The sequence below is a fragment of the Hetaerina americana genome, unplaced genomic scaffold, assembly GCF_022747635.1.
Source record: "Hetaerina americana unplaced genomic scaffold, ioHetAmer1.1.p SCAF_3, whole genome shotgun sequence".
Lineage (NCBI taxonomy): Eukaryota > Metazoa > Arthropoda > Insecta > Odonata > Calopterygidae > Hetaerina > Hetaerina americana.
This window is the reverse complement of record NW_027286874.1, coordinates 27,220,345-27,246,752: the sequence shown is the minus strand read 5'-3', so window position 1 is coordinate 27,246,752 and position 26,408 is coordinate 27,220,345. Positions and strand designations below refer to the sequence as shown.

Genomic DNA, 26,408 nt, shown 5'->3' with positions numbered 1-26,408 from the left:
GTGAACATTTTTCACGTCATAACTACAGGTCCTGAGCATAAGTAACATCACAGACACTAAAATATCCCAAGAGTTTAAATGGAATGCATAATAGTTTCAGGAAGGTTTTGGTTGATTGATCAAAATGAAAAACATTCCATAAATCTCTTTCTTAAAGATTGAATTCGATATCATAAATAATTTTTAAATGAACAAAATGATACAACTCAGTCATCCACTGAGGGAGGGAAATCACATACCTAAGTGGGCAGGACAAAATGGGCCCCAAGATGATGCGGAACAGCCCGTATCACAATACAGTCTAATTTGGATGAAGGATGCACTCATCATTGCTTAGTGCAGTGTCACAAGATACAGAGCTCAGCATGGTCTGTGCCTCAATCTAAACATCACCGTTTCTTTTTCTGTCTAATGAAATTTTAGTTCAAAGAGTTACCCTTGCAGTCCCAGATGTTATAGACGACTGCAATGATGCAGGTATATTTGCCCCGATATTCCAAAAATCATTGATGATTGCCATAAAAAAGGGCAGCTCTAAAAACCAAAACTGTCCAAAATGCAGGATTAAAGAAAAACCCAGGGTTGGCCACAAGGCCATTATGTTAAAAAAACGTGAATGCTGGCTACGAAAATGACTGCTTCTTAAAGTCGAGTACACCTGCCAATAAATCAGGGTTGGATAAACGTTCCATAAAAACATGAATAACTGTTGAAAAATAGACGATCTCCAACATGCAGAGCTGGGTGCCCAAAAAATAATATATCGCTACACATGGACAGGAGTCAAATATAAGGCCAACCATCAAAATGAGAGGACAGCTTTAGAAGCCAAAGATCAGTGCCAGCTATTAACTTCCATAACTGAGTTATTACTCAAAGATTTATGTACAACTATATAGAATTCTCAGATTCGTAAGTGCCAAAATCAAGTAGGATATTCTGTATAATCATATTACCGAGTGCACATGGTGTGGCACAAGTAACCTAATAAGAGGGGGCTCTGAAGCAGTAATGGTGCAGAATTCATTCCTTGGAAGAAATATTTGTGTGGAACCCTCTTTCCACTGTTGAAAACTTGCAGCTCATAGCTTGTAAATAACAGCATGGGTTGCAGTGCAGGTGGTCAAAAGAGAAGTCCACAGAAATATTTTTTCTAGGCATTGGATTCCTCCTTTCTTCAATCCCACAGCCATTCACCACTAGTGGGGTGTGCTAGGATTAATAGGAAGGAAAAATGACAGGGTGGTAAAATAGGAAATCTTTTTCCACTCATTTAATAGACATTAGGAATTATTTGCTTCTCTAAATATTGATGGACTTCTGGTAAATAAGTTAAGAAAACTCCAGTAGGCAACAGTAAAATGACTTGATCAAATCAAATCTGGAGTTGCTTTCTCCCATGAAAACCACACTTCCAAAAGCTGATAGCTCAGATTAAACCACTAGGATGAACGAATGATATTCATAGGCAAATTGATGACTATATACCCATTTATAAAAGTTCTTTATTCATATAGTAGTCCATGAAGTTGTTAATTGAGTAAAGTCTACTCCATTACATTCCCTGAAATGTGTCAATTTAGCTTCATTTTGATGAGCAACAACAGGATGGGCTATATTTAACTTGTAAACTCATACCTTTCATAGCCATGATACCTGCAAGAAATCAACTTAAACTTCAGGGTACTTTGAAGAAAACCATAAAATTAAGATTTAGCAAATGCAACATGTTAACAATTCAACTATCAATCTTAATTTCACTCCACGAGATGAATATAATTCAAAACCCTGCATTTTTGCATGAAATTGTGTACACAGGAAAAAATCTACGGTTAGTATAGATTACTAACATTGTTATAAAAACTTGACTGGAAAATGTTGGTTTTACAACGCTACAAGAAGAGGGTAATATCTTTCTTTCATATACCTTAAACTCTTCAGTCAACATGATCCAGAAGAAGCCATGTGAATATAATATGATACAATTTGGAATTTATACTGCTCAACAAATTTCAGCTAGTTTTGGTTGCATCAAATATATCGAGTGAACACACCATGTCAATTGAAAACTTTTCTCCACCACAGTATTTCTATCTGCCTCTGCTGGTACTTTTCAGTCCATTGCTAAAAAATATGGGCCATTCATACTTTATGACATGGAAACATCGATGAATACCATTAGTATATCCTCCTGCACCCTTAAACAGATATAAGCTAGGATTAGGAAAAAACAACAAACTAATTTCAATTCATCAGAACATTAAAAAATCAGTATGAATAAAACTAATAATAAATAAAACCTATTGAGGTGCTGGCTTTACCATGATCACAGAAAAAGAATCTTGAGTAGTTTAACTCAAGAGAGAGGAGTCAATGATAGAGATGTCTTTACATTTACCCACCAGAATCAAGCACAAACTCTTCTAGCATTAGTCATGTTGGTAATCCAGTCCCATGGGGAATGGCCTTAGCTCTCTTAAAGTTTACGCAAGCAACAGCGTGACATCACAGTTACACCATATCTAAAACAAGTGGGATGGATAGCTAATGAAACATGCCGAGCTACTGATTTCTTCTTTGGTCATTACATTGAAAAATGACTATAAAATATAACCAAGTTCTTCTCCATTCAATCAGGAACCTCAATTTTGAGGAAAGTGGGATGCCTCATTCAGCCACATTTTGGGGATGAGTAAGGAGCGCAGTTGAGTCACCCTCACCAGTAAGGGCTGTTTATTTCACTCTTTTATGCTTCTCTAAACCATTCTTCCACAAACCATACACTTTGAACTCCCTAAACCAAAAATTACACCTGCTACTTAAAACCCCTACGAACACTCAAATATACATCAATAAGTTCTGGGGTAAATTGGACTTACGGTTTATGCTGTGGATTAGGAAAATTATAACACTTGGAGTTAACCATGTTTTCATACACAGTGACTGATGAATGAGATTTATCATTCAGATTTGATCACAAGACTTTCCAGTGATGTGGTACTATAATGGTACCTTCATTTCGTGAAGACACAAGTTAAACCCAGTTTAAACTCTTTTTAATTATCTTTCATGAGAATAGTACTTTCCATAAGATTATCCTCATTGATATACATATTTAATGTTAGATGTGGCTGAAGTGTACATAATGACAGCAATATTTAGACCTTAACATCCACTGGCAGTTATAGCATTAAAATGTCATTTTAGATGCTCTTTAATGCTGAAGTCATTTTGCATTGAAAACAACAAAAACCAAAGGATTACATCCATGCGAGAAGTGAGAAGCAATCTTACTAACTTCAGGTATCTGTTAAGCTCATAGGTCAATGGGCAAATAAAAGCTTCATCCCCTTTGATCTGTTCATGATTTCTCAAGATGAGTACACCTAATTAACATTCTTTCTATACAAAGCTGAAATATGTTCATCAATCAAACTATCAACCACTGGACCACTTGCGTTCACACACTATACCATTTCACTCATAAATGGTAGCGTTAGATCAAAGCAATATTAATTTTGAGCAAACTTGAGATGCACACACATTAAAAATGCAATAGCTAAAAATTGCAGAAGATTATTCACTTTGTTTCTATGTACTCGTTTTTTTAAAACATTTTCCTCTTACCTTCACTAACCAAATGAAAACACACCACATTAAAGAGATATAAAACAGACATTAGTTATCAGAGAAATTCAAAGTATATTCCAAAAAAGTAAACATTTATACAGTTAAAACTCCGAAAGATACATTTCATTGTTAACAGTCCTTCACTGAGCTTTGACTTTCTTCTTGGTTTCTTTTTCTATAACTTTTTCTTTTGCTTTCTCATATAATGGTAGCAGTTTACCTTCCTTCGCTAAAATTTTTAGAATTTCCACTATTAGTGGAAGATAATTATGTTTTCTCCTGATATTTTCTATACGATACAATTTCATCTTTGCCTCTTCCTCATCAATTAACATCCGCAATCTAGACAACTCAGTTTGCTGAGCATCCGTTTCCATTCCTCCATCCTAAAAATGAGAATTAAAAACAAAGATAAAAAATTAGGGCAAGATAACAGATTTAAAGAACAGAGATTAAAAAGAAAGAAGGGTAACTGTTCAAACCATTCCTGGTTATTTCATGATGTATCAAAATGCATAGTTAGCCACAACACATGTGACTTTAGTAATCAGACTTTACAAGCAATTAATTAAAATGGACATGAAATTTCATAATTGCTTACTTCAAAGCCTGTTTTATAATGTATTATAATTTTAACTTCAACAGTGCTCCAAAATTTTGAAGAATATTTAACATTACATATTTTGGAGGCTCAGGGAAAGGAACTGGCCCCCCTACCCTGGTGTGTGAATTTCACATGCCATTGGGCTAAGTACTGGGTGAACTCTACCATCACCTAACAAACAGACCTTTGGGTTGATTACTGTGTTTAAGTTTATTTTGGAGGCTGCCTTCCACAAACAAGACCTTAATTTAACCCCTAACCATTAGTAGGCTTGAACTTAAAATAGATATACAGAAAAATAAACAGGCAAAAATTAAATGTGAGGAAGCCATGCACATGAGAAATTATGAAAGAAACTAATTTGTATTTATAGGGCCAAGATTGTCATGAATGAATCAATCTGAAATCAAGGACTCAACTGTTAGAAGAGAGGGCACCTAATGATCACAGTTTAAAGTAAAAGGAATCCTTAAGTCATTGGTCAGACTAAATTTGGGTGGATCTTCCGATATCCTTTGTCGGTGATAATTGAAAGAATATTGCCTACCTCACTTGTAAGAAACTTTGAGGCGTGGCGACAAATAATGACAGAATTATAAAATGAAATTCAAACGTGATTAATAGGTCACTGGCATTCAAAGACTAAGAACCCATTATCAAATTATTACTCTTATGACCTTCACTTTTTGGACCAAATTGTCAAAAAAGTTCGGGATAAGTGCAAAAAGAATGGGCTAATAATATGAATTATAACATCATTATCCTTAAAGGAAACTCCTCCAGCAAGCGTTCGATATTTGATTCCAAGACAGAGGTACTTATGATGAGAACTTCCTTCATGAATCCACAGAAAAAATCCAACAAGCAGTAGGCACAAGCACTTGCAACACCAACTCCCATATTATTGGCTTAGTTGAAGACCGACTTAGTGAAAATCATTTGCTATACAGCATGCTTCTCTTATTCACACCCAAGACGGTGCAATGGCATGGTTAATGCACTTAATTTGAAAGCTGTCTTGGCTTGCTGCTTTCCCTAATGGGTTAAGGAAGGAGTCTGCAGGAAAGAATTCAATACATATCAATTTATATTTACCTCCATTTGCTTTTGTATGGTTTGAATCCTTTTTTCATAGTTTAGTTTTCTGTCAGATACAATCGCCATCAAATTGAAATGTATTTCTCCTTCACTGTACCTAGAACAACGAAATATTACTAATTAATAGGCATCGTGGCAAACGACTACCTTTCTAGCACAAGATTATCATACTTCTTAATACGCTTCTCAATAATCGGCCTCACGACATCCAGCCAATCTGAGTCTTGAGATATGGCGCCTAAATCTATTGGCCCATCTTTCAATCCATCCAATTCATACAACCTGCCATCGATTGGAATATATCCCACAAAATGATATACTTCTTCACCTTTTGAAGCCATTTTTGATTCTATTTCAAATAATGTTTGCCTGCAAAGAGAAAATGCCATTGAAAAAAATGTGATTAAAGAGTGTGCTTATGGTAAAATATCTTAAAGAAAGTTTAATTACCGCGCGAACGAATTGTGGACCGAGCGGATGACTTGCGAATTACTCAATGTGAGACCTTTCATGTTTGCATCGAAAGTCTGGCAAAATTCCTTAAACTCAGTTAAGGTAGATCCAAGTTGTATATCTGGATGTTTTGCATTCAAAAGTATACTAAGGATAGCCTGGGTGGCGCAGGCATTATTGATGACCTTTGAAAAGAAAAAATAAATAGAAATATACCAAACAAGAATTCCGAAAGATAAAGAGTGGTACTTACTTGTTTGGCGAAGAAAATTTTTTCCAACCGATTATCTTGAACGATAGACCCTGAAATCTCGTCATCTTGCACCCATTTAAAAAGGAATATTAATCCATGGATTGGTCTAAAAGTGAAGGGAGAAGTTGCAATAGTGAAGATGGATACTGTAGCTAATACATTTTACTGAGAAAATTAATGAACAAATTATTCGCTTACTTCAAGTTTGCAAATTGTTCAGCGTCCAAGCTCCATATTTCTTCTACTTGGACACCTTTTACACCTATGTTAACCACAAAACACCGGCAAGTTAAACTAATAATTGTGTGACAGATGTAGGGAAAGCTAAACTAAATTAAAAACAATTAGAAATTGAACGGTTGGTTAATGCAAATAGACTCACCAAATTCCTTTATTAATTCTGTGAAAACTCCAGGGTCACTCTCGATGAGACACCAATTTCCAGCGGTATCCGCCATCTTTCTTGTCAACGAAAACCGATCAACAAAACGAAGCGCACTCTAGGAAAGCTGGGAAATGCGTAATTCATTATATGACTGCGGATTTCCGTAATGTCTCTAACGCCAATGTTGAGTATGAAGTAAATAATCGGATTTTCCGTGAAATGTTGGTTAAGTAAGAAATAATTACATTTATTCTCTTTCATTATAATGGATATTTGATTTTGAAGCGTGTATTCGAGATAATAATGAATTCGATGTGGAATTGAATTGAAATTTGTGGCAATGTTGTAATTTATTTTCCAATTCATGAAGAGAATATCTCTAAATGTTGTATGGTGATGATTAATGTATTCTTATTAGGGTACGCATTCATATCTTATGGGTGTTGTGATGATGGGAGAAGAATTTAAAGTATGATTGATAACAATAATTTCAATGTATTTCGATATTCTTTATTTTCCAAATGGCAAGTAGGGAATTGGGCAGTTGAAGTTCGTAGACCTTTCGGTGGATTTTTGACCAGCCAAAAAATGTCTGAACCTATACCATCTGCCACTCTGCCTTCGGGATGGGAGTGCAAATTCGACCAGAGATCAGGACGATAGTAAGTTTGAATGCACAATAGCTAGTTCATAAATTATACTAAATTATTAGGTTAATTAAATGTGCCAAAATGATTCTTTTTAGCTACTTCATCAATCATTTTACTCAAACTACGACCTGGGAAGATCCAAGGCTTAGATACCGGTCATATATTCAGACAACTCCGCAGATGATTCAAACTACTCCGCAGCACACAGCTCTTCCTTACGATGCAATTCCACTTCAGGTGTGTTTTTGAATGGCCATTTTTGAGAGGCTAACAATTTTATATATTTGTTGCCTAATTCTTTCCTTAGCCATATTTTATGCCACAATAGTCAACAAGATAATTTGTTGTCTTATTTCAGGATCTTACCAACATGCGACCTAGCCCGATCCCAAGTAGAGCATACGTTCCTCTTCATCCTATGCCTAGTTATGGACCACCACCATTATCGTATCACACTGAAACTACCCTTAGTCATGATACGGAGCAGTCTGTGGCAAAAATAAGTGCCATGTTTCCGACTGTTGGCGAGACTCACATCCGAGCACTCTTAAAGAAGTAAGTTACTTCAGCGTGACCTAAAACTTATTGTGGAGACGTGATAGATTATAGCTCCGACTTGTCATTCAACTTTTTAATATTTCACTAAGTTAATTATTAACCACACTATAATTTGAAATTTTTACCTATTAAGAGAAATGCAATCACACGAGAATAGGATTAGATTAAATCTTTTAATGATTTAGTAAAAAGTAATTTCATATGTGTATAGTTCAATAATGAAGTATAAGTGTGTATTTAATGTTTTGAGTTTGCCATGGAACAACCATTCTGATGAGTTTTAATAATTTAAACGAGAAATGTAAAATGTATGCACCGCCTGAAAAGTGTGAATAAATTCCAGCCTGCATTACTCCCAGACTAAGTGAATAATGCAGTTGACTGTGATTCTTTTACTAATTTCCTATGTATTGAACAGGAATATCAGTGAATGTACTAGAAGTATAATCACAATATTCCATGCATGCTTGTGTAGGTTGTAATGTATGTACTCGCATTATTATAATGAATACTTTTCCAGAGAAATAAAAATGAATGTTGCATCATGTTTCATCCGAAAATGAAGCCTGAATTAGTTTCCAATTTCATTTATTTAATTTTGAAAGGTAATGATTGGAATTGAGCCTTTCTTTCAGTTCTTCCGAAATTGATTCATACTGATTAACCCTATTTAATGCTGTTGATCATTTTCACCAGGCACCTACCTTCACGGGCTTACATTGCTTTAAAGTTTGATGCTGTCATACAATATTTTTGCCTCCAATTTCTTGCATTAATGGTTCTCTCTCTTTTAATTTGATCCAACTTTTTAAAGTGAACTCATATTCACATGCCTTGATGAAATGCCATGCTCAAATATTGCACAGTCATGCTAATACATATATAGATGTTCTTTCCCCCATTCTTAGTCTGACCTTCAGATCAAAATATTAAACATACAGGGTGTGTCCCAAAAATAAGTAGAATAAATCCAGGGAAAAATTTATTCCAGATCAAAGTGTAAATTAATATCACCATCATCATTATTTCAATCCTGAGATTGGTTTACTGCAGCCCTCCATTCTTCCCTATTTAGTGTTAATTCCCTCACCCTCTGATAGGTTCCCTGTTTTATGTTCTACTTAAATTGCCCTATGTACTTGTCTCTTGGCCTTCCTTGTAGAATCTTTCCTTCAATTTTTTCTTCTATTATGCTTCCAACTAATCCATTGTGCCTCAAGGTATGTCCAATTCAGCTAGTTCTTCTTTGCCGTAGAGCAGCTCTCCATTTGGTCCTTTCCTCTTCTATATACTTCATCGTTCCTCACTTTGTCCATTTAATCTTAATTCTTCAAAATAGCACCCTTGTGTGTTGACTCACTGATGTCAGTACCTCGTCCTATTTTGGTATGCTTCCTGGAAGGCATCGACGGGAACATGTCATGGCCTTTTTGACTTTATCCATTGCTCCAAAATGGTTGTCTTTTAAGTTCCTTTTTATTTTTGGGAACAATAAGTGCGGAGTAGCTACATCAGGGCTGTAGGACAGCTGGGGCAGCATTGCCACCTTATTCTTGGTCTGGTACTCAATCACAAGGAAAGCCATTTGGGATAGTGCACTGTCATGGTTGAGTCCCCAGTTGGCAAAAATCTTGACCTTCCTGATGTGTTTCACTCTTTTCTGCAGCCTTTTGATGAATTCCACGTAAAAGTTACGGTTCACTGTCTGTCCCTCTGAGGCACAAACTCTTAGTGGATAATACCTTTTGAGTTGAAAAGACATTGGAAAACACTGCTTTTTGTTTGGACAGACCCAGTGTATACCTCTTTATGTATATAAATTTTGTTTCCTTTTGACAATGATGAGGAATTATGGAGATAAATAAGTACAAGATCTTATTTTAAACTAGTTTTAACTCGAAACAGAAGTGTGGTAGCATAGTGTGTAGAGTGGCTACAGATTGATGCATTCCTAGTTGAAATCCTGAGTAATGCTGTTGAAATCTTTCTGGGAAACACTAAGCAGTACGATTCTTTAGATGACTTGGGAACTGCAGAAGGTATGGGAAAGTATTTGAGTGTTTTTTAAATAAGTCTTGGTGCCTAATCACAGATATTCAGAGTATTGAGTTTTGGTCTTTAATACACATTGTGGTAAAGTATCTTGAAGGCTGAGCTTCACATGGTAAAGAGGGGTTGAATTTATTGACAGAATGAGAAATAAATTAGGAGTCAACATTGAAATAGATGTGATAGTTTGGTTTCAATTTTTTAGCATTAGAGTATGAAGCATTGAAACAAAATTTATTGTTTTTGTTCATAAATACAAAAGAATTATAGTACATATGAACAACTCTAATATATCATGACCGTGATGGTGTACTTCCTTGGTTTCTTTTCTGTAACTTTTTAGCTCTGGCATTAAAGATATCAATGTAGCAAGAGTAACTGCCACTACTTTCTTTTTAGTAAACTTCCATAGCTGTCAAATTCCAGTCAACTTGATGTTCAATAAATCTTTCCATGCAACATTATTAGAATAATGTGAATTCTCTTCTGGTAGCTGGAGTTTCAACCTGGTTCACCAATGAGTTGGTTTGGTCTTGGTGTATGGTCCTAGCAAAAACTTGTTATTCAGGGAACTAATATCATTGCATTGAAAATAAAAGTTGACTTTTGCTTGAGTTGATAGTGATTCATGGAATATATACTAGTTCTCCAGAATAGTGGTATATCCAACTCAATCGAACTCATTGGGAAGCTGACAATGGTAGTGGTGAAAGATATCTTCTGCCTTTTAAATTAAGTGATGGTTTTCTCATTCTAGTATCATCTTTCAGTCTCATCAGACTTAAACTTTTAATATTTATCTCTTTTCTCCCATGTCTATCATTTGATATTTGGCTTGGTTGATATTCTTGAATTGGTATTGTTCAGGTAGATGAATTTCCAAACTTTGGATGATATGTAGATCGTAGGCTTTCGCAGCTGTTGAGAGATGCAGAGGTAGTTCTCGGGCTGGACTGCGTGAGAGACATTTTTGACTCAACGTTTCTCTCCTGTTGCAGGGAGCGTCTTCAGGAGCGAAGTAATTTTATGCTAGCTGATCCGCCGGTATTTATACCCGGTTCTCGGTCCTTTCACTTTTTGACCGTTAACGGGCGTTGATGTTTATGTGTTGGGGAGGGGGGGTATGGGTGGGGGTGGTAGGTTGCCTTTCTCTTTTTGACCGTTGGTGACTTTCCCCCCCACTCAAAAAGTGTTTCCAGGTATCTGGCAGGTGGAAGCCGTCGTCTCGGTTGAAATTCCGTGGCCGTTTCGCTATTTCAATAGACTCACGAATTAGCCTAGGGAAGTAGAGATGTTGTTTCTTCGCTAGGACTTTCGTGTTGTCGAAGTCTATTTTATGTCCTGGCTCCGACATGATGTGCTCCGCAATGGCTGATGTTTTCCATTGTTTGTTTTTTACTGATGTTCGGTGTTCTTTTATACGTGTTTCTATAGCACGTCCAGTCATAGAATCTATTATTATGCATAGAATACTATTGCATATTTTTACACTCTGTGTTATGCTCATGTTTGGTGTCTATTGAATCTAGCTTATTGGAAGTGTGTTTCTTCCTTGGTTTCTCCTATGGCTCCCTTACCTTAACTCCTTATTTATTCTCCTTCATAAACAGACTGTGACATTATTCAGTGTCAGCAATTATTGTTTGTGGTGCCTCTATGCCCTAACCCCATCCATATGGTTTTTCCCAAGAGCTGTATGCCTGTGTTGGCGGGTCACCAGCTAACTGTTTCGACTGTGTTTATCAGTGTGCTTGATTTGGTGTTGAGCAAAGATATCTAGTAAAATTAATTTGTTTTAATATTTATCTTATTGTATGTATGTGCTTAAGAAATCATCAAAGACAACCAGACTGTGATTTTGTGTATATAACCTTTTGCTGTTTATATGATGCTTATCAGCAGAATGCAATGTGAATCTTTTTCCATTTCTACTTTTTAACACAAAATCTGCCAGTTGACAAGACTTTTCCTAAGGCCTGGTTGCAGCAGCTATGATTAAATGTTAGAGGTTTAAGTCTCATTCATAAAAATCTTTAGTTAACCCAAAAATAATGTTTTCTCTTAGGATGGGATATGTTGGTAACCTTTGGGAAAGTATAGTTCAACTCCACATTGAAGATGCATATTGGGTAAAAATCATCATTAGTTAATAATAATAATGGACAGAGCTGAAATGTTAAATATTCATAATAGGGTAAGTCATTACCCAAAATTGAAGCAGAAAACAGGAAAAGGGAGGAGCCAGGTAAAATAAAATCTACAATATCTCCTAAATATTTTCATGAATAAGTATAACTAGGAATTGAGTTTCCTTTGAAAGTTTGCTAGATACGGCTACATTTGCCCATTAATCACTCTAATTTGCTTTTCCTTGTGTTAACAATTAGTTTAAGTTTTGCTCTAATGTTCCTTTGCAAGTCCCACACTTGAGGAGTGTGGCAAGAATCAATCACAATTCAATTCACTTAAGTTTGTAACCTTACTTTTAGTAATGTGTTACACATTTATAACAGTTAAGATTGATATTTACCAATTAATGTGATATCATAGAAGTGCAAAAATGTTTGTGAAACCATTTTACACTGAATTAGGTTAACATCTTGGCTGTCATTTGTTGAATAGTATAAGTTTTGGGTAAAATTAATTTTTTGTCTACCTCCACCATTTCAAGATACCTAACAATATTATCTCATGGTATAGCAGTAATTTTGCATGTGGTATACTTCATTGGAGGAAGCAAATTCCATTTACATGCATTAGTATATGGCATCAAAATATAATCTCTAATTCACTAACATTTCTTTAGGGAAAGTGTGTTTGTATGCATTAACAAAAAGAAATAAAATGTAGTATTTTAAATTCTTGAGTTTTAGGAGATGCTGTATTTTAATTCATAATAAACTCTTCAAAAAATGTGAATTTTAATTAATATTAGGGCTTGTAAAATCTGAAATATTAATTACCTTTTGACCTTTAAACCCTCATTTTAAGGGTCACAGATTTACTCCAGAGTGGTGATATTTTCCAGAATGAGCTGCTTCATAAGACCTCTATGCATGCAGTGCTTTCAAGTTCATATTCTTCATCCACCCTCTCTGACAGGTATCATAACCGGGAAACAGTTGTGATGAGTGCTCTTCAAGTGGAAAAGCATCCTATCAGCACTCCTGGTCCTTTTGCCACCCCTCCTCTTGGTGGTATAAGGTCTTACCAACCTGGTGTAGGGGTTATATCAGCATATGGATTGGCGACCCCTCCCCCTTCTGCAATAGCGGGTGGTGCTGTCCGTGCTCCCATCTCAGCAGGGGGCAGTCCAGTTATTCGACCTTTTGCTGGGCCCCCTGGGGCCATTATCATCTCCCAGAGAGTTGGTGATGCATTCAGAAACTCACCTCGTCCTCATTCATCCCCCAAGATGAAGCTGAGGTTTATAAGATTCCAGAAAATTATCCTGATAATTTCATCACATTTCAAGTTGGAAAAACTATCACCTTGTTTGTTTTTAAAAACTTAGATGAAACATATTTTAGTTTTAATTCTTGGCATTTGTTTTTTTAGCTAGTTTTATCTTATTTTTGAGTTAATTTTCCTTAATTACCAATATAATTTTATCAGCCTTTTGCATTCTAAATTTTCTATCACTTTATTTGGAAAAATTTTGGGAAGATTAATTTTTCATTGATGATGAGTCGGCAACATCTGAAATCATTTTACTAATACCATTTTATCTGTACATTTATTTTTTTAGTAGTAATTGTGTGCCAAATATTTCTCATGGCACACTAAATATAAAAGTCATTATGTATAAGCAAGTGCAAAGTACACTTCAATTCAATTTTTATGGTAATTTGGCATTACAATATCTTTTCACTGATCTAATCTTAATCTTTGTTGAATTTAATTATCTCTGTAGTATTTTCCCTCACCTTAGTTTTCTATCCCCTTAAGGCTTTGATTACCATTAACAACCAACTTGGTGAATAGAATAATGTAGGAAAATGATAAGGTTTATTCAACATGAAAAACTCTAGTAGCCGTAAACAGTTTACCTTTCAAAACAAAATACAAATGAGATTATTTGGCTAACACCCCAAGTCCAAGGGTAAATGGTAAATAAGGAAGGGGATAAGAAAGATGAATACATTGTGAATCCTCTTACTCCTTATTTACCATTTACCCTTTGACTTGTGGTGTTAGCCAAATAATCTCATTTGTGTTTTGTTTTTAAAGGTAAACTGTTTATGGCTATTGGAATTTTTCATTTATTCATTACTACTAGCCATTAGAGCTCAATTCTATCAATAAAATGATAAGGTATATTAAAATTTCAGTGTAGTGATTTAAATATAAATATTATTTATATTATTTTTAAATATTATTTTTTATGAAGCAATAATGCTTTTAATGCATGTTATGGCTTGCTAGAAATATTATTATATCCATATTCACATTGAAGAGTAAGTTTGTTGCCTATGTTATCTCCATTTTATAAGTAACTATTACATGACTGAAGTTTTCTCACATCTTCCACCGGGTCAGGGGTTCCATGTTGGCTGATGTTTTGAAGCTCCACTCAAGCATCGTCCTCAAGGCAAATGAGTGCCAGCTCTGCATTATGACTTGTATATATACGGCTATGGATCAGGTGACTTGTGATTGGTCCGTGGTGAAGGGAAAGATGTTGGAGCCTCCTGATTGGTTGCCATGGCACTGTGGTATTTTCCTTCCTTCTTCAACATTCAGCAGCACTGGTTTCCACCACGCATTGCTGAGGAAATAGCCGCAATCTCTAATGTAATTCCAACTCTGCCCGTATTTCAATAGCTTCTTCACAAGATAAGGATGGAGAATCAGAATTTCAATGGAGATTCTAAGAATTGGAAGGCTCTAAGATCTTTCCCTCCACCGTGAACCAATCATGAGTCACCTGACCCTTGGCCATATATATGTAAGATGGCCAAAATGCAGTGCTGGGAATGCACTCATCTGCCCTGAGGACAAAGCTTAAATGGAGCTTCAAAACATTGGCCAACATGGAAACCCTTACCTGGTGGAAGACCTAAAAAAACTTCATGAAGCTGACATATGGGGAAAACACCAGAGCATACTACGTACATGTGCCTCATTTTTTCTAGAGGTTACAAATGCAGCAAAGCACAGATTACCTGGTAATTTTTTCCATATTTTTCTAATATAATATTCTTTATGTTGTTTAGATTGGGTTGTTTCCTTTGCAAATGATGAATATTTTTCTCATGTGTGAGAAATGAGGGGTCATGGTATAGAGCAGTCCTGGGATAGAGCATTGGAATATTGCCAAGAGGGGTTCAATTCCTGGCCACCCTCAGCTTGACCCAAGCTGTGTGATTTTTAAGGTGCCAGAATTTCGTGGAATATCATGGGTGGCACAGGGATAGGAACTGGTCTCCATACCCTAATGCGTGAATTTCACATTCCATTGGGATTATTATTGGATGAGCTCTACACTTGCCCATCAAACTGACCTTCGAGTTAATTGCTATGGTTATGGTTATGGACTGTTATCAATTTTGGAAACTATTTTTGAAAATTCTAGCTTTACTATCTCCCTCAATTACTACTCACTAAAGGGTGAAACTAGAGTGAGATTTATTGGAAGGAGATGGTAAAAGTTCATGAAAAGCAATCACGTTGCTAAGATTGGAATATGATATTTCTATTTAAAAATTCATAATGATAAATTATTTGGTATTTTGAAAGAAATTTTTATTTTATTTGACCTGAGTTTCTTTGTGGTGCAACATTTTCTGATACAATATGAGTATAGTTGTAGCCTTATGTTGTGTTTGGGAGGAGCGGGATGGTTGCAAGACTGTGAGGAAAGGGAGGTGAGAATAGGAGGAAGGGTGACTGATGGATAATGGGAGTGATGGACCTATGAATTCTGTTGTTTGCAAGTGATTTGACGTTCAAAGAGGTGGGAAGAGAAAGGAGTATCACTTAGGTTGAGGTATGATGATCTGAACTGAAGAGAAAGGAGTGGAAGTGGTACACACTTGACAACCAGAGTGTTATCTGTAACATTTCTAATGAATTCCTCCTGATAAAATGAGTCTAGCTTAAGATTCCATTCTTGATAGTTGAGTGGTATGGAATGGATGTAAGAGCTTATTTTTGACTCCTCAAGAGATGCTTGGAAAAAATTGATGCAGTATTCTCAGGGAATAAACTTCATGTTCCTAAATCCACTCTAGAAAATTTTCTCCCTGTTCACCGAGCCAGAGGCACTGCTCAGTTATTTTACTTTAATTTATGTACAATGCTCTTATGTAGTTTATTTACTTTCTGTGACTAAAAAAGCTTTACAAGTTTTTGTAATGAGCCATCCTGTACTACAGTATATATATCTCCAATGTTACAGAAATATTTCTGAGAAAAGTAATTTTATGCCACTAAAAATCATCCTTTTATATGGTGACATATTGATCTAGCAGCTAATTTTGAAACACTATTCCCATGTAATTAATCAGTAAAATTATCAGGGTGTCCATTACTTTATGCAGTCCATTGGGTCATGTCTAACTCCTTTTCATCATTCTTATTTTGGCAATGGAATATTTGAGATTAATGATTGAAAGCCTGCTAATTTTTTGTGTGAGGAAGTATGAATAGTTTTATCTATTTCTCTTTTTATCTTTCCTAGAAATACTGAACACCAATTTTTCGTTCACATGTGTATTTTTTTGATTATATAAGTGATCTATTACATATAATTTAGTGCCCTATCTCTTTGATGAATTCAATAGCCTTGCAAATATTTATAATGTTTTCTAAATGCATGCCAATTGTCTTACCACCCCATTCCATGTACATAATTAGTCATTCTACATCAAATAAACTAAGTTAACAACTTAATATTGACCAATGTTAACTGAACTCAGAATTCTGATAATCTATCCAGGGAAGTTTGTTCACATTTTATCGTGGATTAGTTTTGTGCTTCAGTTGTCAAATTGTCCAGAAATCAAATGCAAAATAACTTTTAATTGATTTTAATTTGGACCCTTGTGAAGTTAGTGAGCTTGTGGAGATAGAGATATCTGGAAATTGACTTCAATACGATAATCAACATGATAGGATTACATGCCATTAATTTTCAAGGTCATTTGAAAACTTAATAATATCATAACTAAATTTTTTAATTTAATAAATGTAGTTTATTTTAATGACATTTTTCATCAAATTCTTCAAGTTTCCAAATCAAATCTCAATGGAATTTCATAAAAACCCATTTTAAAATACTTTTTCAGTTCACATTACAGTACATTAGCCCCGTACCTCTATTATTTATTTCATGACTTAATTGTGGCAGGAATGAGAGGTCATAGTCCCTTCTTCCACCTAACCCGATTTAGTGCTCGTGTAAAGATGAAAAGCAAACAACAACTTACAAGAATGCCATTCAAACAAAAATAGGTGAGAATCTACCTTAAGCATTCTCCTTTGGTGGCTGCTCAAAATGTGAGAATATATATTTTGATGGATAGGATAAAATATCGATATCAAGTAAATTGTTTGAGAATTAAAAATCCAAACAGCAGGTTATAACTTATTCGAATACCAGATTGGAGATCATGGCTAAACTCAGAGCAAAATTTATGTGAAATATTTTTGAATCTCTTCAGAAACTTCTTCGGCATTCTTTTATTTTGGTAAGAAGTGGTTGTCATTTCTTAAGACTGAAGGAGAAACTGAAAGAGGATGAGGTACTTGAAGTAATCTTTGATTTTGCTGACTTCCTGTATACCTGTTATTTAATGTTAAAATAGTGAGGCTTTTGATGTATGATATCACTACAAGATGCTGAAAATACCATATGTGGCGTGGATAGAATCACAAAGGGAAAGGCACTATTGAGGAAGGCCATGTCTGTTCAGAATGTTAAGGAGAGAAGAAACACATGAATTCGTCTTATACTCAGGCAAAAAGAATGTATTAGATCCTTATTGAAGGGTGTGATTGAAAGGAAGAACTGTAGGGGCAAGCTTAAACTGAACTACATGAGACTGTTGGAAAGGGAACCAAGATGTAAATTGCACCAAGAAGTGAAGAGACTGGGCAGGTGTGCACAATATGGCAGACTCAGGAAAACCAGTTGTAGGACCATGATTGAAGGAGAAGGCTCCTTCATCTCACAAGATACTGCTCATGAGTCTTATTGGAATAATCCCAAAGTAATAATTCATCCACTCTTCCATCTTCTCTAAGAGTGAAATCAATGGAAAGGTACAGCATACCAGTTTTGCAGTAATTTCTGATGGTCTTACCAATGGGCTTAAGCCATTGTCAGCTCTAAAATCAATGCTGTAGTTGCTTTGTATACATCCAACACCACAAAGATGAAGGAATGGATCTTGGAAGGACTGGAACTAATCTGCCAAGATGATAAGCCTAAAAAATGCATTTCTTCATCCCTGTTTGAAAGAGTAAATTTCTCACCTGACCATGTCATTCTCAGCATTTTCAGGGTTGAATTGGTGTCTTATGGCAGCTGATGTATATTCTCCATTTACTTGCAAATGAGTGGGAAATGAGGGAAATGAAGGTGATTTGGCTTCATTCCCATAGTTCACATACCTTACCGCACCTGTCAATCTTTGATTGCACTGGAGTGATATTTTCACTAGAGTGGGGTGATGTATACCCTGTGAAGGAGTGTGCTTGTTGACAAAGGCAGAGACGTAAAATTGAACCAGAAGATGCTTGGAAGTGAAATAGCTGTGAAGTTTTGAACATTGTTCTGTTAGTGCTTTAAGGTATTTTTAAATAAGCCCCTATTACTATATTTCTTTTGCATAGGAAAGAATCAGTGCAGTAGTTTTTCGTGCCCATTTCCTTTTTTATCCCCTGTCCCTCTTACTATGATTGTTATAAAATTTTTGCTCTTTATTCTTCATTAATGCTCTTTATGCTATCTCTGGCTATTATTATCACTAAATGCGAAGGAAATTCAATCCATCGATTACGATTGGCATGTGTAAGAGTTCTAGCTGTCTTAAAGTTGCAGTGAATATGGTTTTTGATAATTGGTTTGGTAAGCCATATAGTAAAGCTAAAATCTAGAGGGTCTTAAAACTCTTACATATGCCCTTGGTAATTGGTAGTTAGAATTTATTTTGCATGCAGTGAGGAGAATTTTCAATACCCCATGAAGCTCCATTTGGTTGGGTAGCCACATTCAGCATAGTTGCAACACAAAGTTCTTTTCTTGCAAATGGACATTACAGTGTGCTTTCGAATGCCATGAAAGTGCTCTGCATTTTATAAATACTTTATTTTAAAATTGAGTTGTTATATGAACCCATTTTGAAATTTTCAGAATTTGTTGGAAATAATAAAGCAAATACAATAAATTAAATAGATAAAAAACTACTTTTTTTGGCAGTTTTCAGAAATACTATTTTTTAAGATTATGTACATTTAATGAAATATAATCTTATCATGTCAAAGGTCAATTTCAACAGCTTTAAAATGAAAAATGACCTGAACGTAATGCTGATCCACCTTAAAAGTGATAAAAATGCATATCACTCATTTTTTAAATAGTTTTTGACATTATGCTAGATAGATAAAAAATGATTCATGGAAAAGAGGTGAAAAATAATAGCAGGGAATAATTTCCACTGCATGTACTGTCAGAATTCGGAGCTTAGTGTTGGTTAGTAATAGTGAATTTGAAACTTTTTTTTGGTTGATTTCATGAGGAATCTCAGAGGAGGTAAGAAGAGGAAATGTGTGATAACAATTAAAGATAAGCCAGGAAAAAACTTAGTTGAACCAGATAAGATTCTTGAGAGATGGAAGAATTATATAGAACACTATGGTAAAGACATTAGGTCAAGAAGGCTAGACTAGGCAGAGAATATGACATAGATGAGAATAGATTAGGTCCAGGCTTACTCGACAGTGAGGTAGAAAGGGCATTTAGGGAATTGTATATCTAATATAGCCATGTGGGTAGGTAACATTCCTGCAGAACTACTTCCAAGTATAGGAAAAGTGTGAAGGGAGAGTTTTTATGGGCTAAATCGTAGCATTTATGAAAGAGAAATTGGTCAAATCAGTGTTAGTAATTTTTTCACGAAAGGGAAATGCAGCAAAATTGTGAGAACTACAGAAGAAAAATTTTGATTTTGCTCAGAGCTAAAGTGGGTCTCTGTATCATCAATAAGGGGATGAAGAGCAATGCAAATAATTACTTGGGCGATGCTCAGTTTGGGTTTAGGAAGTGAAGAGGCATGCGTGATGTCATTGCAGTAACGAGTTCACTAATGGAGAGGAGTGTAGAATATCAGAATATATTTAACTGTTTCGTAGATTTGGAGAAAGCATTTGATAGAGTGAATGCATTGGAACTAATAAATGTATTGAAAAAAAAGAGGAGTATATTGGAGGAATACATGACTTATGTACATGTATGCTTCCCAGACTGATCAGGCACGAGTGGCAAATGGAAAGTTAAGCCGGGTAGTATTAGGAAGAGGGTAAGACATGGGTGTCCATGATCAACTGTGCTTTTCAACACATGTGGAGGAAATGGAAAAAGAGGCGTGGGAAGAACTGGAGATAGTAGTGAAAATAGATGGGGGAATACATGAATTCAGTTAGGTTTGCAGATGATCAAGCTTAAGTTTTCCAGTCAGCCAAGGGGTTGCAAGCACTGCTGAGTGTATTGGAAAGTTATTGTGATAGTTATATGATAAGAATCAATGTCAACAAAACAAAGGTTATGCGGTTTTAGAGAAAGAGGAAAGAAAAGTAAAATATTAAAATAGGAGTTCATAAACTGGAGTAGGTGGAACAGTTTACCTATCTCGGAAGTCCTCTTAAACTCCAAGGTGAATGAATTTATCTCGGAAGTGTTTTAGAGAGAATAAAAGGAGTAACAATATATGTGGCATTGAAGAAGGGTTAATTGTGGTATCAGGTGTGGAAAGTTCCTAAAATCAGGTTTGCCCATGATAAAACTTAAGTTTGTCAGTAAACCAAGAGGTAAGCCAGTGCAATAGGCATAGAGTGAGATGTAATATAAACAAAACAGAGGTTATGTATTTTTTGATAAAGAGAAAAGCTAAGTTAAATATAAAAATAGGGGTTCATAAATTTGAGAGCAGGTGGAACAGTTAACATATCTTATAGTGTTTTGGACCAAGATGGTCAAATTAGTAGGGACATAAGGAGAAGAGCATTTATGACTGGGACATTGAGTAAGGATGTTAAGAAAAGACTCATCAAAACTTTGATATGGAGCGTGGTTGTATATGGCATAGAAACATGGTCATTGAAGCAGGATCATGGGCATATATTAGAGGCTTTTTAAATGTGGGTTGTGGAGAAGGTGAAGTGGACAGAAAGGAAAACAAGTGAGGAAGTGCTAGACATGGTGGGGGAGGAGAGGGGATTGTTGGGAGAAACCCAAAGGAGATAGAAAAATAGATGAATAGCATTTTGATTGGTAAGATTTTGATAGAGGGGACAACATTAGGCAAACAAGGAAGGGGTTGGAATAGGATAGGCATGTTAGACGGAATGAAGGGAGGAAGGAAGTATGCATAATTTAAGAGAAGCTTAATTTAGTGTTGGAGGTCAGGTTGGGTTTTCTGGGAGAGGCTTTGTCGCTCTACCATTTGGTAGATTGTATCCATCTAAAACCTTTCTTGACTGGTAGATTTGCAGTGATAATAATAATAATTCATTTGGAATGACTCAAACATCATTTGGTATGGTATCTTTACAAAGTTGTCCATGAAAAATTCTACTAAGATTGGCGGTAAGGGATTGCCCATGTCTAGCCACTCATATTGTTTGTTAATTTGCTGTCCAACATAATTCTATGGCACACATACATGTACAGGAGAGCACATGACTCAAGATTACAATAGCCTTACTTCCACGGAGTGAATTTGGTGGTAGCATAGCTTTTTTGCGTGGCATACTTAATAAACTATCATGTTGCTCTACAGTGAAACCTAGGTTGTATGTAATGCATATTTTTTGTAGAATAAAAAGTTACCATTATAATTACTACTGAGTAATGCCCGACAGTTAGATTTATCAAATTCACCAATAATGCAAAGAACCTCAAAATTCTGAGCTTTAATGATGATGATGGCCAAATTTAGGGCATTATAATGTTGAGTTATCCTTTCTAGGTAGAATGAAATGGCATTTTACGTTATTAAACACAATTTTAACCTATTTTAACCCAAGATGCAGTGTACATCTGACAGTATGTAGTTTCATATCTTTCAGTGAATTAATGTACTTATTTTAATAGGGTTAATTTATATTAAAATTTTATGCTTTTTTATGGCATGATTGTGGTAGTGGGAAGAAGAAGCCTTCATCTATTTTCAAAAAGTTATTTTGGAATTCCCGAAGGCTGAACAGTATTTAGCTGAGAATACGTGAACGTTTTCTTTTATTTAATAGTTATGATACCTTGATGGTCTGCTTTTATGTAAACTTACAAAATAACTACAAACATAACTGGTGGGTCATTAACATTATAATCAAAGAAACCAAGGTAGATGCTCTGACAGTAGCTCTTATTGGAGTCATATGCTTAATGTGCATAAAAATGCAAGGATTTCTAAGTGTAAAAATCATAGGGAATTTAACTGGAATCCCAGTCAAGGCAGATGATTTTTACACTTTGACATTGTTGCATTATCATCATTAGGTCTCGCATTAATTAATATAAATTTGAAGGCACTATGTGGTGAAACTGTGAGCACAATGGCTAATACCAAGAGAGAGCCAGTATTCTTGAGTGGTACATAAATTTAACAACTATAGGCATCTAAGATTTAAGTAATGCTGTCCTTAAACATGTATGAGGTCTGCTCAAAAGGTATCGTGAATTTTGCATTTCCACGGGTTACGTATTTTTGATTTTTTTGTGGCCTCATATTGGTACTTATGTCTCTCACTTATGCTGAAAATTTCGGCCATTTTGAATGCTCAGTTAATTGTTGACAGCTGTTTTACTTGGACATGTTTTGGCTTGTCTTCGATTTTTGCCTGTTCCAAAAAATGGAATGGATCAAAGAATCTTTATCAAAATTTTATGTGAAAAATGGAATTATGTGCGCGGACGAATTCCGAATGATGACTGTGGTATATGGAGAAGCTACCTTGGACCGAGGCAACGTTTATCGGTGGCACAAATTGTTCTCAGAGGGCGAAAAGATGTGAATGACGAAGAGCGTGCCAGATGCCGTAGCACTTCAACATCAGACGAAAACATTGATGAAGTGAAGAAAATGGTATTGGCCAATTGTTGATTCACCATTAGAGAAGTTGCTTAGGACCTAAACGTATTTCGTGATTGGCTCGTGCCATTTGATTTTTACCAATGATTTGGGCATGTCACAGGTCGCCTTGAAATTCATACCAAAATTGCTCAATTTTGACCAAAAACAGCACCGCATTAACATTGCTAATGAGGTGATGGACTCTGTCCGCAACAACCCAAATTTGTCCCAGAGGGTCATAACTGGTGACGAATCATGGGTTTATTGTTATGACGTGGAAACTAATGCTTAATCATCCCAATGGAAGCTGCAGCACGAACCAAGACTGAAAAAAGTGCACCATGTTCGGTCGAATGTGAAAGTTTTGTTTGCAGTTTTCTTCGATTGCAGGGGCGTGGTGCATCATGAGTTCTTGCCATGGGATAGAATGGTAAATAAGGAATTTTACCTGCAAGTTTGCACGAAGCAATCTGCCAGAAACGCCCAAATTTGTAGAAGAACAAAAATTGGCTTTTGTACCATGATGATGCTCCAGCCATTTTACTCCCCAGATCTGGCTCCCAGTGACTTTTTCTTGTTCCCGAAACTGAAGAGGCCCATGAAAGGATGACGCTATGCTATGACAGATGAGATAAAAACTGCATCGAAGGTGGAGCTGAACAAGATCACAAAAAATGATTTTTTGAAGTGCTGCGAGGGTTGGAAAAAATGTTGTCTCAAGTATATAATATCTAATAGGGAGTACTTTGAAGGATACAAAATAGATATTCATGAATAAATAAATAAAATTTGCAAAAACTCACGATACTTTTTAGGCACGAGTTACCCGAAAGTCTCAATACTTTTTGGACAGACCTCGTATGTATTATAAATCTGAGTTTATCAAGACTTCATATATGGTGGAATATACAGCATCGCAGAGTTATTCATGCTTAGTACAATAGTTTTTATAAAGTTTTGAATCTTTTTTAAGCAGTTATTAAATATTTAAGGTGCTATAAAATGGGAATTTAAATAATCAAAAACATATCTCACACGAGTGCTGTTTAAGGTGCTAGAGAAAGTTTCCAGGCTTAAGAAAAACTATAAAAAAATTGTTTCTTGTCTTGAAGAATTTTTCATTACGAAAGTGAATTCTGGAATTTGAAAATTTTATGACATTCTGGGGTTGTGGGTCAATGCCCTATGCTAACACCAGCTAGAGAGCGTATATTTTTTGTGCACTCCATTATTTTAATCAGAATTTCTTCAAAATTGAACTATTAATTTCTTTGAAATATGGCCATTAGAAAAGGATTAATTCAAATTTCATATTGCAGTCAATGGAACCCACTCCAAATACTTTTATATGCCCATGTATGCAGTCAAATTAACTAGAGTAAATTCTGTTGGTAGTGTGATGAATTTTGATGGACTTGGCTATTAGCATATGTACTTTACTGGTACATTACAGCATTTTACCCATTTTACTAGTTTATTTAAAGACTCCATTTTTATTGGATTATTCCTTTTTATGCTAATTTTACATTAAAATTGTATTCTTACTAATATTCTGAAGATGCATGTCTTTAATTAAGTTTAATATTCTAGCCACATATATTTTCTTAAAAATTTGTTTGTGAGCATTCACTATTTTCTAATTTTGTATCGTTAGATCGACAATAATGTATAATATCCATTTCATTCTTTTGCTACCATTTAAGGAGCCATTATAAACCATCAGTGAAGGATAACCATTCTTTTACACTGCTTGCTGCAATTCAAATATGCTTAACAATTATCATTGTAATAATGTCTCAATTCACTACCAGCTCGTAATGAAGAAAAATCCAAAATTATTTTTCAAAAATCAATATAAGCATGTGATACAATATTACACCTCCACTGTTTCCGATTTATGTTTGTCATAGATGTTATGCTTTGAAAAAAAACAGAGCTAAAACTGTGTTACACCTGGCTTAAGGTATGCTACTTCATACACCCTGCCGGGTTAACCCTTGGTTAATTGTACCAATGATTACATGTGAATGAATGAACATGTAAATTTAAATCCATAAAGCCTACATGAAGTATATAGATGATATGAGTAATGATAAATTTAGTCAGTAACATATTACTGAGGTATTTGAAACCATAAATCATGCAGGGAAAACTCATTGGAATTGGCAAAAAGTTAAACTAATTATGAGAAAATGTACCAAAATAATTATCACAAGGTCTGTTTAATTACATTCAGTTTTCATTATTGGTGTTTATAGTGTTTAAGACCTTGGTGAACATGAATTTCTGTTATTACTTTTGATGCTTGATCTAGTTGTATGGCATACGGTTATCAAATTTCACACCAGAGATGCATACTTATTCATAAAAAAAGGAAGTCAGAAAATTGTAAAATGGGCTTAAATTTCATAATAAGAAATATTTTTGTGAGAAGCTAATTCATAAAAAAATGAAAATGACAGGTAAGAGGGAGCATTTAATCCATGTCATTACTTCGTATCAAGGCAAGTGCATTGTATCCACTTAAGTTGTTACTATTGTTGACCAAATTGATATTGATTGATATTTTAGCCTTTTTAACTATTAAATAATTAATTTTGCTATACTCACTCAGAACTGAAGTTTATATTAGGCTGATACCTTAAAGATTTTCATTATTGAAATAGAAAGAAAGACTCGTACTTTTCCACAGATTTTATTATACGGCACGACGCGTTTCACCGACTTGCGGCATCATCAGGTACAAATTTGCAAAACAGACAGAGCAAGCATATATACCCTCAGGACAGAGTGGGGGCGGGGAGGGTTGGAAGGATTTGAGGGGGGTGGGGGCTCGCAGGTGCGTTGATGGATTGTTTTGACCATTTCCAGGCTAATTTCTCGGAGAGGAGTGGGGAGGGGTATGGGAATAATTGCTCATTACAAAGTGTCGTGTTGGGGTTCACCAAGTGCCTTCTAATCTCTAATTGCTCGAGAGCGTCCATTTTTAATCCTTTTGGGAGTGTGTGTAATATCTCTGGGACAAAGTCACTGCTGTGGTTGAATTCTAGTAAATGCTTGGCGAAGAGAGAGTTGTTATTCTGATTTTTGTGACACCTAGCGTGTTCCTTGACTCGTAACTTGATATTCCTGCCGGTCTGACTGACATAAACGCTGTTGCAATCCTCGCATTTCAGTTTATAAATGCCTGATTTGAGAAGGCTATCCTGGGTGTCTTTTCCATTGGCTAGAAGTTTGGAGAGGGTTATGGGTGGGTAGAAGGCTGCTTTGAGTGAGGTGGGTAGGCAGTTGGAAATCCTATATGAAAGATCTCCCAGAAACGGGATCGAGCACCACTTAAAATCTTTAGATACTGCGGGCTGAGATACGAAAATGCTTTTTATGGCCATTGCTTTTTGTTTTTTCCGTAGTAATGTGTCAACTAGTTTGGGGT

The 26,408-nt window shown here is 35.5% G+C and overlaps 2 protein-coding genes across 6 annotated transcripts in view; one reads left to right on the top strand and one right to left on the bottom strand.

The window, feature by feature from the left end:
• Positions 1–3,040: 3,040 nt before the first annotated feature.
• Positions 3,041–6,503, bottom strand: Uch-L5 (ubiquitin carboxy-terminal hydrolase L5). The gene is made up of 7 exons (XM_071587478.1): positions 6,421–6,503; positions 6,237–6,300; positions 6,039–6,144; positions 5,783–5,970; positions 5,504–5,701; positions 5,330–5,429; positions 3,041–4,016 (listed from the first exon to the last, which is right to left on the bottom strand). Exons 1-7 carry the CDS (start codon positions 6,494–6,496, stop codon positions 3,771–3,773), a joined length of 978 nt encoding a protein of 325 aa, XP_071443579.1. The 5' UTR covers positions 6,497–6,503; the 3' UTR covers positions 3,041–3,770.
• A 58-nt stretch (positions 6,504–6,561) lies between these two features.
• The window catches only part of LOC139690960 (uncharacterized), a 38,378-nt gene continuing 18,531 nt past the window's right edge, over positions 6,562–26,408 (top strand). Inside the window, exons 1-5 of one of the 5 annotated variants that reach the window (XM_071588623.1) lie at positions 6,562–6,653; positions 6,953–7,085; positions 7,169–7,310; positions 7,432–7,628; positions 12,783–13,106. In XM_071588623.1, coding sequence (XP_071444724.1) covers positions 7,012–7,085; positions 7,169–7,310; positions 7,432–7,628; positions 12,783–13,106 — 737 coding nt within the window. In that variant the 5' untranslated portion in view covers positions 6,562–6,653; positions 6,953–7,011. Of the gene's footprint in view, positions 6,654–6,676; positions 6,843–6,952; positions 7,086–7,168; positions 7,311–7,431; positions 7,629–12,782; positions 13,107–26,408 lie in introns of those variants that run through there. The other 4 variants (XM_071588624.1, XM_071588625.1, XM_071588626.1 and 1 more) reach the window with 4 other exon arrangements.